Here is an 18,303-nt window from a genome sequence, read left to right as displayed (position 1 = left end):
AACAGCTTGGACTACAAAATTTGACAACTAGACATCTAAGGAAGATCTAATTCAGGTATATAAGGCACTGAAGGGATTGAATAAAATTAACAAGGAAGGTCTGTTCTCTTTTGCACATGAGACACAAACCAGGGCACACAAATATAAAATCTCACCTATGGGCAGTGGTGGTTGAAGAATGGAATATATTGCCTCCGATTGTGATGGAGTCAGTGAATCTAAGTTTAAAGGAAAACTGTGTAATTGCCTTGTGGGAATGGGTAAAATATGAATATTCTGTTTTGTTTGATTTTTTTTTTTTTTACCCTGGCTGATTTTCTTTTTCCTTGCATCATTTGGCCTTACTAATACCTAGCGCTCTAAATTTCATAGTACATATGCATATAACCAGTGATTTAGGAAAGTAATTAATTATGAATGCATCACTAGACTCAAGAAAGATTCCAAGATTAGAGAAGTGCTAATGCATCACCAATAATAATAGTATGTCATCAGATAGTAATGGAATTCTGAAAAAAAAAAAAAAAAAACACAGCATGGTTTTGTAGAGGGAAAATCATGTTTACTCAACCTGGTTAATTATTTTGACAGTCATTTTTGAACTGAATGTCAGAAATATTTTTGATGTTGTTTCTTAGATTTCAGCAATGTATTTGACTCAGGCCTACTGGAAAGGTTACTGTATAAGCTGGTACATGTTGGAATCACAGAGAAAATCTATAGATGTATTGCAGGGTAGGAGGAAGAGGATTGTGATTAATGATCACTCTTCATATTGGGCTAATGTAAGAAGTTGGGTCCCCAAGAATAAGTTTTGGGATCACTGTTGTTTCTGATTTTAATAAATGGCATCAATGAAGGAATAGAGGGCACAATGTTAAAATCTGTAGATGATGTCAAGATTGGGGGAGTGGTTTATTGTTCTGCACCAAGCAGTGCTTCTTCAGGGTGACTTGAATAAGCTTCAAGGATGGTCAGAAAAGTGGCACATATATTTTAATGCAGAAAAATGCAAGGTCTTTCACTTGGGGAATAGCAACCCCAAAATAACTTATACAATTGGTGGGGTTGAATTAAAAACACTAGAAGAAGAATGGGATTTGGAGAGATGATACAGTCGGACATGAAGTTCTCCAAGCAGAGTAAACAGGTAGCAAGGAAGGTCTATGGTGTTGTATCAATAATTTATTGAACATTTGTCTGTAGAGATAGGAGATCATTATCCCACTGAATACGGCAACTACGAGGGCACACTTGGAATATTGCACTGAAGTATGGAAACCACACCTAAAAAAAAAAGACATTCAGGTTCTTCAAAACGTCCAATGATGGGCAACATGATGATATTTGACATGCAACATGCCTAGTAAGATCAACAAAAGGGTGCCCAGATGAAGAAAAACTACAAATATGTGGGCTACAGAGCTTGGAAACTAAGCACCTTAGAGGACACCTGACTGAGGTGTATATGGATCTGAGAGAAAAAATAACATGAAAGAAGGTGAAATTTTCACTATAAATGATTCTGGAACTAGAGATCATATATTAAAATTGCAGGGGAAGAGATTTAGACCGGATTGTGGAAGTTTTCTTTTAGCCAGCAAGTTGTTAATTACTGCAATAACTTGTTCCCACAAGGTAGAGGCAGACAAATTGGACAAATTCAAAGGTCAGCTGGATAGGTACCTACATGAGGAGAGAGTCAAATAGACAGTTTATTTTTTATTTTATTTTATTTATTTTTTATTAATTAATTATCTATTTATTATTATTATTTTTTTTTTTTTTTGGCTGCAGTAGCAAAAGCCCCAGGCTTCCTTGCCCCATATGACTAATACTAATGTTGGAAAAGTCAACCTCAATAATTTCATTTAGCCAAAGTAAAATATCATGAGAGACAGGAGGAGGAGGAGGAGAATGGAACAACAGAAATATAAAATATCAATTAGTGAATGATAGAGAAATAATCTCAATTTTGCCAAATTGGTAAAGATATGCAAGAAGTGGAAAGAACAGCAGTCAGATAAGAATTCATTTTCAGAGATAATGTCAGTAAGTCAAGTTTCACTAAAGCGAATAAGGGCATATGACTTCTACATTATTATAGAAGTCATATGCCCTTATTCTCCCTAGTGAAACTTGGCTTACTATCTTTTCTTTCTAAGATAGTAAGGATCTCTTAGGATTCTTGTCTTTTCTTTATAAGAAAAGACAGGAATCCTAATACAACACTGGGGCAGTTCATATAGTTCAAGAACAACAATTTCATAGACAAGTTCTTGAATGGGTACAGCGATTACTATAGGTTATTGGGTAACTTACCCCTCAAAAGGAAATGGTACTAGATTTGTGAAACATAATTATAAAAATAATTCATGAGTGAGTGCACCTGGAGGGCATAGGGTAGAAATCTGAGATTTTAAATTTAGAATTTTCTGGAACTAGAAATGAGAAATAGTGGTAATGACTGGTTTTCTTGAAAGAGGGAGATGATGATTCAAGAAGTTCTCTATATCATCTGCTTCAGTTTCAAGTAGCAGTCTGGTTAGAAAATTATCTTGAACTGACTTAAACCTTGAGTCCTGGCAAAACTGAACTACTAGATATGCGGTCTTCATTTAATACATCATGCCTTATTGGGTCAAATTTTAAAAGGGAGCAACTGGGTTAAAGTCTGCAGCATATGGGCCTGAATCCTAAGGATCTAAAATGTTAATTAACATAGAGAAACAAAGTTCAGGTTTGGATTGTTGAGAATTTGAATTGGGAAAACTGGTGAATGCCCATGTTGAGCTTACTCTTTTTTACCCTCAATGAGAGAAAAAAAGAGCAAGTGGGGAAGGGAAGACAAGATTAGCTAATTCATTAGTCAAAAGAGGATCAGACATAGTAGCCTGGTAGGAAACAGAGTTAGTTGCTTACAAAGTCCTTGTACATACAACGAAGTCATCAAAGCAGAGGATAAACTCCCAGTTCGTTTGATTATAGAAGTGGCTGAAGAGAGCTTTTGTCAAGAAGAGCAATAACTGTAACAAAGGAGGGGAAGTAAGTGCAGTAGGCAAAATGTATTTAGAAACATGAGCTCCAGGAGATGGTCAGACAGCATGCACAGGAGAAGCCTTTAAAGCAGAAGGCTTGAAGTCAGCATAGGATGAAACAGGATGGGATCATGTAGTTGCATTCAACTAGTTAATGTAGGCGAAGGTGTTCAAGTTTTGGTAAGAGCTTGTTCACCAACAATGAAATTTGAGAAGAGAGTTTGCTGTAGTGGTGTCTTGCTACCCATAGAGCAAGTCCAAGAGGGAGTTTTGAACACTTCATAATATTAAGTTAAAAAGAATTCTGTTCCTTATATTCTTACAGTATTAAAAACTCAATGCTATAAGTAGACGCTGAGCCAGATAAAGCTCCCAAATCTTTTAAACGTTACTGTACTGCTGACATTAACATTTAAAAGATTTGGGAGCTTTATGTTGCATCTTCCAAGAATTGTCACTCCAGCTGAAACAAATATACTGCATTTTTTTGCAGATCATAGGTTCCACTATTACAAATGCATGGGCCGGCCGGGCTAGCCGGGTGGGTAAAGTGCCTGCCTGGCAACCCAAAGGTCGCGGGTTCGATTCCCGCCTAGGGCTTGGATCAAAGTACTGCAAAAACCTTGGGAGGTGCATTATGGCCACAGAAGCCGATGCGCCAACAACTACCAAAAAAAAAACAAATGCATGGTATTAGGTCCAAATTTCCAAAGACAACAATTTCATTTATACAGCAAAGGCAACCATGTCACACTTAATACTTAAAAAAATAAATAATAATAACAATAAAAAAACCACAGGAAATATTTGGAGTCAAGGCAATCAAAGTCCACAGCAGCAGGTAACTTTTATTATTTATTTGGCTGCACTATTAATATATTCATGTAGAGAATAATTATTTCCTATTATTAAATAATCAATATTGCTTAAGTAGCTAATTACAACACATAACAGTCTTTTGAATATAACATTAAATTAAGGTCTTTAGCTGCTAAATTACATATGTACTGCAAAAGGCTATTTGCAAATGGATTACATATAGGATTACATATAGTGGCTGGCATATAGGCAATGTCATTATTTTCTGTGTGCCTTAACAAAATCCATGTGATTTTACAATGTTATTTTCTATAACTGTGACATTTAATAATACAAGTTGCCATTCTGTTTAATAAACAGAACTTCTCAAAAGCAAAGTATTCTGCGATTTTTATATTAATGTTTTTAAAAATTTATTAATTTTAATATTCATTATGTTTATTTGATGTATAATGAACTAATATTCACTTTTTAAATACTTAGGTATTTATTATTAATTATTTTCTCTATAGAACAGGCCAGTGCTACTTTGGCAAATGACCAATGAGGGGGTTTCATCAACATCTTAAGTTTATGTCAGGATTGAAGTAAGAAAATTGAATATTATTTTATGTACTATGCTTCACTCAATTCAAATCATAATCATTAATTAAATTAATTCTTAAATTTGATTTGTCATTTTTTAAAATATTTTTTTTCATACTTGGCTTTAGTCTTTTCCATTTTATTTTCATTTATCTGATTATTTGTTACTTCAATTTTATGCCTCTCTACTTTTCCAACGTTTTTTACTTTTTCAACCTTTGAAGAAAGAGAACCAGGAGCCAGGATTGGTAACTGATTCTTCTTATCACCTAGAGAAGAAAGGAATCAAGAAAGATCATAAGTGATTAAATTTTTACTATCTTTATTTTATTTTTGCTTTTAAAAATTTTTAATAAAGAAGTAAAAGTTATTTTAGTAATGGCATTTTTAAAGGTCATTACTATAATAAATGGAAGGAAACTTGATGTGCATTTCCTTCCAGAATATCAGTCTGTCTCAAATAAATTTGTTCCATACATTAGGAGGTTTGTTTGTTTGTTTGTTTGGGGATTTATTAGGCGCATTGGCAACTATGGCCATAGTGCGCCAACATTAGGAGGAGACAAGCTAAAGACAGTAGAGGAGGAGGAGAGAGATTGGGGGGGAGGCAAATGGATTTCTCCATGCAGAGTAAACAGGTAGATAGGAGGGCACATGGTGTCCAATCAATGATTTTTAGGAAATTTGCTTGTAGAGATAGGGAGGTCATAATCTCACAACATAAGGCAATGGTGAGACCACAATTGGGGTACAATGTCAAAGTACAGAGACCACACTAAAAGAAAGACATTGAACTCGTTGAAAAGGTCCATAAATAAATAAATTTTCTGTTTATATTCCAGAATGACCATACATCACAGAAGTTCATGAGATAGAGAGAATACAAGGAAACACTAGAGTATTTAGTAATAACATGGGCTCAACCATGGTCACTAGAGGCACGTGTATTTATGTACCCACAAATCCCGACCACACAGCTGCTATGTCACATGGATAGTAGATGGAGGGTATGGCAACAAACTGCAGAAAAAAAAAACCACTCTGAGTGACATGCTTAGTGAAATCAGATAATCGTCACTCATATGAGGTCTAAAAGTTTTGAGAGGAAATAGTAAATTAAACTAAAGTGAAATTCTCATGGTAAGAGCGATATTAGAACTAGGGGACATAAGTTCGAAATATGGGAAAAGCAGAATAGAGTAGAATGTAAGTTTGTTTTTTTTTTTAAACCAAACAATTGGTATTAGGATATATTACAAGCAAAATTATACAGAATTAACAAAAAAAAAAAAAAAACTTCCCATTTCACCTATTCATCCCCTACAATACTTCGTCCAGTTCTTCCTTGAATTTATTCAAGATATCCACTTTTTGCAACAATAGATGGAAGTTTGTTCTGGCAATCAAGCACCTACTGGCTAAAGGCAAATTTCCACACATGTATTCTGCAACCATCCTTTCTCTATGGCCCCTCATGTCTGAGAAAGAGGAAGAATCCCATCAGCACTGAGCTTGCTCAATCCATTCAAAGCCTTAAACACCTCAATCAGATCATCTTGCAGGTGCCTAGCTTACAGAAGCTGCAATTTGCAGAAATGAAGCCTTTCTTGGTACGACCAACCTTTTGTTCCTTTCATCAATCTTGTTGCCCTTCTCTGCACCCATTCCAACAAATCTATATGCTTCATAAAATGCCTTCAAACCTGCATGCAGTACTCAAGATGTGTCCTAATCACTGCTTAAAACAATAGGATAATCACACTCTTATCCTTCCTAGAAATATTCCTGAATATTACTAGAATTCCTGAATATTCCTGAATGCAGGTATATGATATCAAAACTATCTGACTGTGCAATCACACCGATCTTTTTTTATTTTCAAGTACCCTGAGGTTTAGTATCACACAGTTGGTACATTACTCTGGAATTAATGATACCCATATGCATACTTTGAATTTGTCACTGTTACTCTTCAATTACATTTCTCAGCTGCTCTGCCTAATTTTTCCATATCATGCTGCAGTAGCATACCTTCATTACTGTCATTAACCACCCTACCAACCTTTGTATCACCTGCAAACTTAGACATTATGCCTGATATACCTTCAATATCATTAATAAATAGAGAAAACCAATGGGCCCAGCATGGAATCATGGGGTGCTCCAATAATAACATTACTTCACGAAGAACAGTGTCCACTGATAACCACTCTCTGTCTTCTCCCGCACAACCATCCCTTTATGCACAGCAGCAACTTGCCCTTAATGCCACATTGCTCCAGTTTATACAGCAGTCTTTTATGTGCAACAGTATCAAAAACCTTTCTGAAATGCAGGTATATGATATCAAAATTAGTTTTTTCATTCAGTTCCATTGTGAATGCATCATAGTATCCGACCAAATTGGTCAGACAAGATTTCCCCTTAAGAAACCCCATGCTGTGAGTGAAGTATAATTGCCCACCTGTCTAGAAGGTCTGACATTACTTCTTTAACCAGTGACTCCAATATTTGCCTGGAAACAGAAATTAAGCTAATACATCTATAATTACTCATGTCACCATTTACTTTCTCTTTGTGAATTGTGGATACATTTGCATATCTCCAGACCACAGGGATCTCCCCTGAATCAAGATATGCTCTCATAATTTTGTCCAAATGTTTTCTTACCTATTTTGCTACCTTAATTAATATAACAGGACAGATTCCATCCACCACAGGTGCTTTAAGTTTCTCTTTAACAAATTATCTTCCTCTTTCCTGTCAATTATTACAAAATCATTTAGCTGCCTGTTAGAGTTTAATAAACGTCTGGCATCTGCCTCCCTAAAGAATTCCTCATTTGTGAAAATAGATGCAAAATTCCTATTCAGCCTGTCAGCACCTTGAGCTGTATCATCAACAGTTAAAACTGACATCAATTGCACCAATGTAATAGTAATAGTAGTAGTGGCATGTGATGCAAGAAAGCAAATGTATGAGCTTATGCAGCATCAGCCAAAAAAAAAAAAAAAAAAAAAAAATCACACCATTCCCTCCAAATGCCTGTCCAGTTCCTCCTTAAATTTATTCAACCTATCAACTTCCACAACGACAGATGGAAGTTTGTTCCAGCAATTAACCACCCGCTGGCTAAAGGAAAATTTCCGCACATCTAATCTACATCTGTCTTTTCTTAATTTGAATTTATGTCCCCTTAGGTTCGTAATCTGAACAAGTGGAAGGATCCCATCAGAATTCAGCGTGCTGAACCCATTCAAGGCCTTATACACCTCAATCAGATCACCGCGCAGGTGCCTAGTCTCCAGCCACTGCAATTTGCAGAACTTAAGCCTCTCTTGATAAGAGGATCCCTTCATTCCCCTCACCAATCTTGTTGCCCTTCTCTGTACACGCTCAAGTAAATCTACATCCTTCCTAAAATGAGGCCTCCAGACCTGTACGCAGTACTCAAGGCGTGGCCTGACCATTGCCTTATACAGAGGGATAATCACCTCCTTTTCCCTGCTAGCAAAATTCCTATATATCATTGACAAAACCCCATGACCTGCCCTGGCAGCCTGTCTGCATTGCTCAGAAAACTTCATATCTGCCTGCAAAATTACTCCCAGGTCTTTTTCATTTTCTACCACCTTAAGTGTAGTACCACACAGTTGGTACGTTTCTCTGGGGTTACTTCTACCCAAATGCAGTACTTTGCATTTGTCAAGGTTAAACTTCAGTTGCCACTTCTTAGCCCATCTGCCCAAATTATCTAGATCCTGTTGCAGTAGCACACTGCCATTACTGTCATTAACAACCCTGCCAACCTTTGTATCATCTGCAAACTTCGACACTAAGCCTGATATACCTTCATCAATATCATTGATAAATATGTTTTGTTGTTTTATTGGAGTTTAGGAGTATCAGCGACTAAGGTCATATCGCTCCATGTATACTGGCTGTAAATTGTGTGTTCTGTGGTCGATTTTCTGTTTTTTGGATGAAAAACGAGTTTCCATTAAGAAAACCCATGCTACCATCACCTGAGACCAACTAACTCAGCCACACTATGAAAAACGCCCACATCATCGACAGAATTAGAACTCGGGTCTTTTCCACCCAGCGTGGGGAGGACGGCAATTCTACCAACTGTGCTACCCACGAGGGCAGACCAATGTGATTCAACACCTTTTTCCTTCCTGTTAATATATACAGAAAAGTCTTTATTGCCTTTCTTGCCACTGTTTGCCACAAGACTTCTTATAATTTGCCTTGGCTTTCCTAACCTCCTTCATGATTTGATTGCAGACTAGTTTATATCTACCATAAGCTTTTGTATCACATGTTAATTTATATGCATCCCGTGCATTTTTATTCTCTGCCACGCATCTCATTAGTTGTCTGACATCCATTTAGGTCTAAGTTTTGAACAGTATTTCTTAGTTGGTATGAAATGCATAGTAGCATATATGATTACTTCACTGAATGCTTCCTATTTAGAATTTGCTGTTGGTAACATCATCAGTTGGTCCCAATGCATAGATGCATTGAATTTAAAAACTGCCTGAGACTACCACAGTCACCTTTAGGAAAGCAAAAACCTTTCTCTTTACCATTGATAGCAGTTAAATTAAGGAAATGATGGGAGTTAAATCTTTAAAGAGAAACCACATCAGTACACTGTGATCACTGCCACCTTTTTTTCTTTTTTGGTAGTTGTTGGCACATCGGCTTCTGTGGCCATAATGCACCTCCCAAGGTTTTTTGCAGTACTTTGATCCAAGCCCGAGGCGGGATTCGAACCCGCGACCTTTGGGTTGCCAGGCAGGCATTTTACCCAGCCAGTTAGGTTAATTAATGATTCATCTCTAACAGAGTCTCTCCACTCGCTGTCTCATAGACATACTGTTTCTGCTGCATGCCTCTGCTACAGATACTTCCATGGGCACTGTTCTTCTGAATTGGCTTCTATAATTCCCGCTCTCTCTTTCAAAACAGTCCGAACACGTGCCGCCACCAGCCAACATCCATTTACTGTCCAACTTCAAACTCACAGAACCAACTTTTCATCTTCCTCATTTATTCATTCAACTGCTGTTTTCTGGAACAACTTTCCTTCATACGTATTTCCTGAAAATTACAGTCTACAGAAGTTCAAGTCCAATGTCAACAAATATCTTCTTTTGTCTCCTCAATCTCCAACCCAAGCACGGTACTAAGTACTATAGGTTCCAATACCTCTCGTGTTTGGGGTTTACATTAAAAAAAAAAAACATATTCAAATTGTGTATCCCTTATATCTGAGTGACACTATGTAGTAGTAGTAGTAGTGGCACTTGATGCAAGAAAGCAAGTGTAGGAGCTTATGCAGCATCAGCCAAAAAAAAAAAAAAAAATCACACCATACCCTCCAATTGCCTGTCCAGTTCCTCCTTAAATTTATTTAACCTGTCAACTTCCACAACGACAGATGGAAGTTTGTTCCAGCAATTAACCACCCGCTGGCTAAAGGCAAATTTCCGCACATCTATTCTACATCTATCCTTTCTTAATTTGAACTTATGTCCCCGTAGGTTCGTATTCTGAACAAGTGGGAGGATCCCATCAGAATTCAGCGTGTTCAACCCATTCAAGGCCTTATAGACCTCAATCAGATCACCGCGCAGGTGCCTAGTCTCCAGCCACTGCAATTTGCAGAACTTAAGCCTCTCTTGGTAAGAGGATCCCTTCATTCCCCTCACCAATCGTGTTGCTCTTCTCTGTACACGCTCAAGCAAATCTACATCCTTCCTAAAATGAGGCCTCCAGACCTGTACGCAGTACTCAAGGCGTGGCCTGACCATTGCCTTATACAGAGGGACAATCACCTCCTTTTCCCTGCTAGCAAAATTCCTATATATCATTGACAAAACCCCATGACCTGCCCTAGCAGCCTGTCTACATTGCTCAGAAAACTTCATATCTGACTGCACAATTACTCCCAGGTCTTTTTCATTTTCTACCACCTTAAGTGTAGTACCACACAGTTGGTACGTTTCTCTGGGGTTACTTCTACCCATATGCAGTACTTTGCATTTGTCAAGGTTAAACTTCAGTTGCCACTTCTTAGCCCATCTGCCCAAATTATCTAGATCCTGTTGCAGTAGCACACTGCCATTACTGTCATTAACAACCCTGCCAACCTTCGTGTCATCTGCAAACTTCGACATTAAGCCTGATATACCTTCATCAATATCATTGATAAATATACAAAACAACAGTGGACCCAACACCGAACCCTGTGGGACTCCACTAATAACATTAGTCCACGAAGAGCAGCACCCATTGATTACCACCCTCTGTCTTCTCCCACTTAACCATCCTTTTATCCATTGTAGCAATTTACCCTTAATACCATTCTGCTCCAATTTGTACAGTAGTCTTCCATGCGCAACAGTGTCAAAAGCTTTCCTGAAATCCAAGTATATGATATCAAAATTATTTTTTGCATCCAGTTCCTTTGTGACCACATCATAATAACCAATCAAATTTGTCAGACAAGACTTTCCCTTAACAAACCCATGCTGTGTCTGAATTATTGCTGCAGTCTTGTCTAGATGATCCTGCACTGCATCTTTAACCAGTGACTCCATTATTTTACCCGGAACAGAAGTTAAACTAACTGGTCTGTAATTATTCGTGTCACCCTTCGAACCTCCTTTGTGAATTGGGGATACATTTGCACATCTCCAGTCCGTGGGAACCTCCCCTGAATCCAAGGATGCTCTCATAATTATGGCTAAGGGTTTGCTTAGTTGCTTTGCCGCCTCCTTTAATATAACTGGATAGATCCCATCCGCCCCAGGTGCCTTTCTTATGTTTAACTTCAACAATTTCTCCTCCACTTTGCTCTCAGTTATTACAAAATCATTAAGCACAGTGCTACAATTTGATAACCTTCTTCCATTTTCAAACTGTAATGATTCCTCACGTGTGAATGTAGATGCAAAATACTCATTCAGTTTGTTTGCTATCTGAGCAGGATCATCAACAGTCGAACCATCGATGTCAAGTGGACCAATCATATTTAGCCCCTTCCTTTTAGAGTTTATATAAGTAAAGAAATCCTTGCTGTTTTTCTTAGCATCTTTTGCCAAAGATTTCTCGTAATCCGCCTTTGCCTGCCGAACCTCCTTTGTGACCTGATTACAGACTAGCTTATATCTGCTACAGGCTTCTGCGTCGCCTGATAATTTATATGCATCCCATGCATTTTTCTTCTCTGTCACGAGTCATTAGTTCATTTGATAATCATTTAGGCCTAAACCTTGAACAATATTTCTTCATCGGTATGAAAAGTCTAGTAGCTTCCACGATTAATTCCTTGAATGCTTCCCACTTAGAATTTACTGTTTGTAACATCGTCAGTCGATCCCACTGTACAGAATTTAAAAACTGTCTGAGACCACTGTACTCCCCTTTACGGAAGCAAAAACCCTTTCCTTTACCCCTGACGGTAGTTACCTCTTTGAGTAAATCCCACTTCAGCACACTGTGATCACTGCCTCCTAGTGGTTCCTTTATCTGCAAATTCTTAATGTTTCTGATATCCCCACGATGTCTGCATTTGATGACTTGACCAGCACTTCAAATTCATTTACTCTGCTCCTTCCATTGGTGTACATGCAAATATACATGTACCTATTCTTACTCTTAGTTACTCTAACACAGCCTATATATTTACTTGTTACATGACAACTCATAACCGGCCTTGAAATCCCTGACACTTTGCATTCCAGGCTGCTGTACATTCCAATAAAAGCAGTGCAAGAACCACTTTCACCTCTACCTGTGGCTATTATTAATCTTTTAGTCTGTGTATCCCCCATACCAAGCCAGCAATTTTTCAACCCAATTAACACTCTCTTGATAGCATCAGCAAATATTCTTGCACCCTTTCTATTTAAGTGTATCCCATCCCCTCAGAAGCAGTCTCACCTGTTAACAAGTGCAGACTATGCTTAGAAAAATTCTACCCCATGAGCCTTGCACAATCTCTTCAAGGCTAAATTGATTGACAGGTCTCTCATCATATACTCCTTCCTATCACGTAGGACAGAATTGCAAACACTTTAAATGTTAACCCTAACCTGTAAATTTTTTATCAACATTGCCCTGTACTTATTATGTAAGTCTGCAGGTCCCCTATTCTCAATATCATTAGTGCCAACGTGTACAATAATATCACCTTTTTTACCCTTAAAAGAAGTTATTTGCTCTACACGGACTCCATAGCCGAATGGTCAGGGGCGGGAGTGAAGTAGCACATGCTCTTTAAGTAAACTGGGGTTCAAGCACCTGACTGCTAAATACGGTCGATCTACCAACCTGCACTGGACCAGCATGGTAGATTATGGTCCATTTCCCTCAGCATGGAATGTTGAGGAGACTTCCATCCTGCAGTGGGTTGATAATGGCTGCAGTTTACCTTTATTTGCTCTACAATCATCAACTTTTGCCCCTGGCAGATATACCCTGGTCCTATTCAACCTTTCCTTTTTGTACATTTCCTTAACATTAGAGTTGCCAACAATAACTACCTCCTGTGGTGCCAGTGCATTCTGCCTTGGGGTTGCCACTGTGTGCCTGATGAACAAGTGTAAGCTCTGGCATTGAAGTAGGCAGTTGAGAGCTAATGAGCCCCTAATTTAATTCCTTCGAGGGCATCCACCTTGTTCTTCAAGCTCTCATAAACGCCCATCAGGACTCTGAGTCTCTGCCTAATTACATTACATCAAACACACAAAGACATCCCTTCACTGTATCATGTCCCATTCTAGGGAGATCTGCAAACATCAAACCAGTAGATCATTTCATGAGGACGTGATTTGCAGGACAGCTGCTCCTCCTCAGTTCTTCCCCGAGCCACAGCACTCCTGCTGCTTTGAGCCCTTTGCTTTGCTGCTCTAGTTTGAAGCATGCTTTCTATTTAAATTCAATTTAATTGAGAGTAATCACTGAAATAAGTTACCTGAATGGGTAGTTGAGGCTCATAATACAGTAAACCCTCGATTTAACGGACTCTGATCGGATTTAACAGACCAAACAAATAATAATACAGTAATGTACATATTAATCTCGACCATATTATTTTTTTAGGTTATACAAAACTTCAGTGTTATTATTAATTAAAAATTAATAATAATTACTTATTTCCATTATTGTTTTGATAATTACCTACTTTTATTCTTATAATCAAATTCAGGAAATTGTAGTCAGGAAATTGTTTTTTATTCTTTCTGAAAACGTGTTCAAATAGCTGTTTTCCCAGATAACAGATAAGAGCAGGTGGTGACTTGCGAGCTGAGTGTGACTCGGGACACTAAACTGCAGGTCTACCGACTCGCTTTGTTTTGGTCTCAGTCTGTCTCAAGTTATTGAGCGGTCAGGTTGTATACAGAGTGTTTCTGTGATTTCTGAATTGTGACTTTATTTATTAAATAATTTTGCAATCCTTACAATTTAAAATGGCATCAAGTGATAGAGGAGTTAAAAGAAAGCATGTGAACTTAAATGCGGCAGAGAAATTAGAGCTAATTGAAAAATTAGAACAAGGCGTCTCGGTAGCAGGGTTTGTGAAATTTATGCCATAAAAAACAAATTGTTTCTGATATCCGTAAATCAAAGGGCAAATTGCAACATTTTTTTTTAAAATGCAGGGCTGATAACTCTAAATGTGGTTCTACAGAGGGGAGTAGAAAACACATGAATGTTGTGCAAGATAAAAACAATAAAAAATGACCCCAGGTTACATTTGATTTAAGACTTTCGGTATTAACAGACACCCTTTCTCCCCTATTAGTCCATTAAATCGAGGGTTTACTGTATTGGAAAATTCTGTATCAGCACTGACACGAAGAAGAATAGAATATATGGGGGAGAAGTATTTTTTTTTTATTTAATTTGTTGGTGCAGCAAAGCCTAGGACTTTCTTGCACCATGTAGCAAATACTAATAACTCATTCTGCATTCCTTTCCCCCCCCCACATCCATCTTGAATGAACACTACGGTCTCCAAGCATTGCCTTTATTGCAGAGCGGGAATAATGCAATCTCCTAGAAGAGCGCAGTACCTTACACTAATTACCATACACCTTACGGGGCCACAAGGTGTAGACTTTTCAAAGAAAAATGGTCCGATTATAAAATTTGCTGTGAATCCACACCATACTGTAACGTATGGACTTTGTCTTTCATGCACAGCAGATGGACGAGAATATTTGGCAGTTTTGTGCATTTACAGCCCCATGAAGAGTGAAATCAGACCACAAGATCATTCGAGCCCACGTATCGTCAAGTTCCATAAGAGCCAGAAATCGTACAGCAAAGTCTATTTGTCGTTGTTCACCACAAGACTTTAGTTCTTGCACTATGTGAATCTTGTACGGGAAACAGTGTAAACTTATTCGAAGCACTTTATGTACAGTAGACCAAGGAAGGTTCAAGTCTCTTGACACACCTCTGGCACTACTGACTGGTAGTGTTTCGCATTCTGACCATTTCAACTGCCACTTCGTCCACTACCTCTGTTTCAATACGTGATTGTCCTCTGCCTGGAATTACACCTAACTCCCTGGTCAGTCGCTTCAAATTTCTTAATTAGTTTTCGAAGCCCCACTGACAATGTCAAAGGTGCTTTACACAAACCTTTAAGTTTCCAATATTCACGTAGTGCTCCATTAGCGATACTATTATTCTGGTAGAACAGTTTTACTAAAAGAGTATGTTCCTTTTTTTGTAAGAGCCATAATGGTTACTGACAGTGGCATTGGCCTTTCCGCTTTTATCTAACAGGATGTTATTTGTGTAAGCAGCGTGTCTTGAAGTAAATGACAACGTTAACATATGCGCAGCATCGTTTTTCCCCTGGTGGTGAAATTTTGAACTAATTTTTTTCCCTTCTACAAATCGCTTTCCCATACCCTAAATGCATACTCACCGATTTTCACAGCGCTAACTCTAACCGTTTTGACATTAGGATCTCCTGAATAGGAAAATTTATTTTATAACCACCCACTATATATAAAACAATCCTTGCACTTCCTATTGTTACAGTTTTGTGTGGGCTTCATTTGGTCCATGCTAAGTTATATCTAAAATTTTTTAATTTTCTTAAATTTTTTATCCATGAGATGGAAAACCAGCACAATGTTTGAATATATTTTATTTTTTGGTGAAATATGTTATTTTTATTTCATTTCTATTTTTTCTTTCATCTTCTGAATCCATTTTCAAATATCTGAAAATGGATTCAGAAGTTTCCTTGTCATAGGGTAAGGAAATTGCTAAATTTATTCACAATTTACAAGTTGTGTTTATGAAACAAGTAATTCTTTATTACTAGGAAATCAAACTTACTACCAGAGACATGACGAGGATGAGGCGAATGACACTCTTGCCTCAGGTTTAAAGCTGAAAGAGGGTGCCAAAAGAAAAATTAAATAATTTTAGAAATTAATAACGCATATATAAATCTGTTATATATTTATAATAAATACTGCTTACGAGAATAAAAATCACTTTAAACAGTTTTTATTTTTTTGTCATCCTTTTATTTTTATTAAAATGTGTACCAGAAATGTATTTTAAATAAGTCAAATTTTTTTAATTTTTAATTTTTTTTAATATATTTTAGGGAGGCACAATTTTTCATTCTTGCCTCAGATATTAAAATGGCTCGGCATGGTCCTGCTTGCTACACAGGAGTTGGTTGGGTTTTTTACTGAGCAGGTATCTTTTCTAATATCTGCTCAATGACCATTTGACATGACTTGCCGCTGAATCATTTTGATGTGTAATTTCATTTAACAAAGTTAATTTGGTGTTGTTCCCCTCTACACATGACTATTCACGGATATGCTCATGATTGGCTGTAATTCATTTGCCTGTGGAGAGCAGGATGAGTTATCTAGAGAGGTATTTCCTAGTATTTTTAATATTATAGGATTTCCTAATTTATAGTATTATTTAATTACAAATGTTATATAAAATAATATTGTATATAAATGTATAAAATATATTATATGACATTTACTATTATCAAAAGTAATCATATACACACAGTCTAAATAGACTCTAGTAAAAAATTACCATTAATATTTTGTCCATGTTCTGAACTTTCATTCTGAGATGCATTAGAAGGCAATGCAGCAGCATCTGGACTAGGAACAGGAACTTCCTGAATATCACTCTTTTCTACAGTATCATTATTCCCATCAGTGGATAAATTAAGAAAGTCTGACAGTGATTTTGCATGAGAAACTGGTCCATCATTTTGTTTTCCAATACCACTTTGACCAGGAACAGATTCTTCTCTTGTATTTTTCTTTGGACGTGATTTGGTTTTAGGTTTCCTTTTTGGTTTATCTGAAAAGTAAAATCATACAGGGTTGTTCCATTAATACATATTTAAGGCTTTAAAAAATTGAATTTTTCAAAATATTCAAAAAAACTACCTTTGAAATTAAATTGAAATTCAATTTAATATCCTTTTAAACCTTTTTTCAATGGAAACAAACATGAAAGTCATTTGGTGACAAATCTGGTCTGTACATAAGGGTGTTTGAGGGCCTTCCAGCACATCTTTCAAAGCAAGACCTGATAAAATTAAAAATGTGGACACATTATCATGAAGCAAGATGATTTCTTCTATCAGTTGTTATTTCTCTTTGATTTAGGGCAGTGGTGTCCAACCTACGGCCTGCGAATAATTTTTATAAGGCCCGCATGGAAAGGGAACTAAAACAGCATCAATTGCCACTGCGTGTACAGGCATTCAAGCGTCCAGCTCGACTGTATCAAACATGTACATGTTGTTCAGTGCAGTCATATGTACGCTAAATCAGTTATGTATTTTGATATAGCTTGTTCATTGCATTGAATTAATTATTAATTTGTATTGAATTAAAAAAATCATTCTTAAAAATGTTCCAAAAGGGGAAAATCGATTTGGAGTGTCATTTTTTATCCAAGGTGGACTGAAGTCTATTTCTTCATTGATTATCATGGAAAAGCAGCGTTTTTGGTGTGTCAGGAGACTGTGAGTTTTTAAACAATGTAATTTAAAGTGACACTGATTCCAATCATAAATCTTAAGATCAACATAAAGGAGTGCTGCGAAAAGAAAAGTGTTCAAAGTTACAAAACGAATTAAGAAAACAACAAAACATACTGAAAATGTATCAGTCAAGAAATTTATCTGCTGTAAGTTCCAGTTATCAAGTTGCACATTTGATCGCTTTTGAAAGTAAACCGTTCAATGATGGTGAATTTGTTAAGCATTGTTTGTAAAAAGTTGTGGAAGAAATCTGCCCGGAGAAACGAACAATGATACAAGACATTAGTTTTTTTCGACAAACAATTATGCGAAGAATAGAAATATTGGAGAGAATTTGTTCGAACAACTTTTGGAAAACATAAAACAAATGAAATATTTTAGTGTGCCATTGGATGAGAATGCTGATGTAAATGACACAGCCCAACTCCTCATCTTCATACATGGAATTAATGATAACTTTGTACCAGTTGAAGATTTAGCTGATCTACAGAGTATGCACTGAACTACAGGTGAAAATCATTTTGAAAATTTTTGCCAATCTATTGAAAAGTTAGGATTAATTATTAAAAACCTGGTAGGAGTCATAACTGCGGTGCAAAAAATATGACTGGTAAAAATGATTGGGCTTATAGGTAGAACAACCAAGAAAATGATAGATATCGGAGCTGAAACTCTGATTGGAATTCACTGCATTGTGCATCAAGCTCTTTATGGGAAAGTATTGGATCTCCAACATGTTATGAATGTGGTTATTTCAACTGTACATTTTATAAGATCACATGG

General features: G+C 37.0%; 1 protein-coding gene across 1 annotated transcript in view; it reads right to left on the bottom strand.

Moving 5' to 3' along the window:
* Set8 (SET domain containing 8) overlaps nucleotides 1–16,614 on the bottom strand; it is a 38,074-nt gene extending 21,460 nt beyond the window's left edge. The window contains exons 1-2 of the mRNA XM_090370975.1: nucleotides 16,554–16,614; nucleotides 4,561–4,711 (exon numbers count right to left, since the gene is read on the bottom strand). Coding sequence (XP_090227101.1) covers nucleotides 4,561–4,580 — 20 coding nt within the window. The 5' untranslated portion in view covers nucleotides 4,581–4,711; nucleotides 16,554–16,614. The remainder of the gene's footprint in view (nucleotides 1–4,560; nucleotides 4,712–16,553) is intronic.
* Nucleotides 16,615–18,303: the final 1,689 nt, after the last annotated feature.

This window comes from Mastigoproctus giganteus, chromosome 3 (genome assembly GCF_048544385.1).
Source record: "Mastigoproctus giganteus isolate SK-2022 chromosome 3, ASM4854438v1, whole genome shotgun sequence".
In the NCBI taxonomy this organism is placed as follows: Eukaryota; Metazoa; Arthropoda; class Arachnida; order Uropygi; family Thelyphonidae; genus Mastigoproctus; species Mastigoproctus giganteus.
Note: the sequence above shows the minus strand (reverse complement) of the source record. Positions and strands in the feature narration are given on the sequence as shown.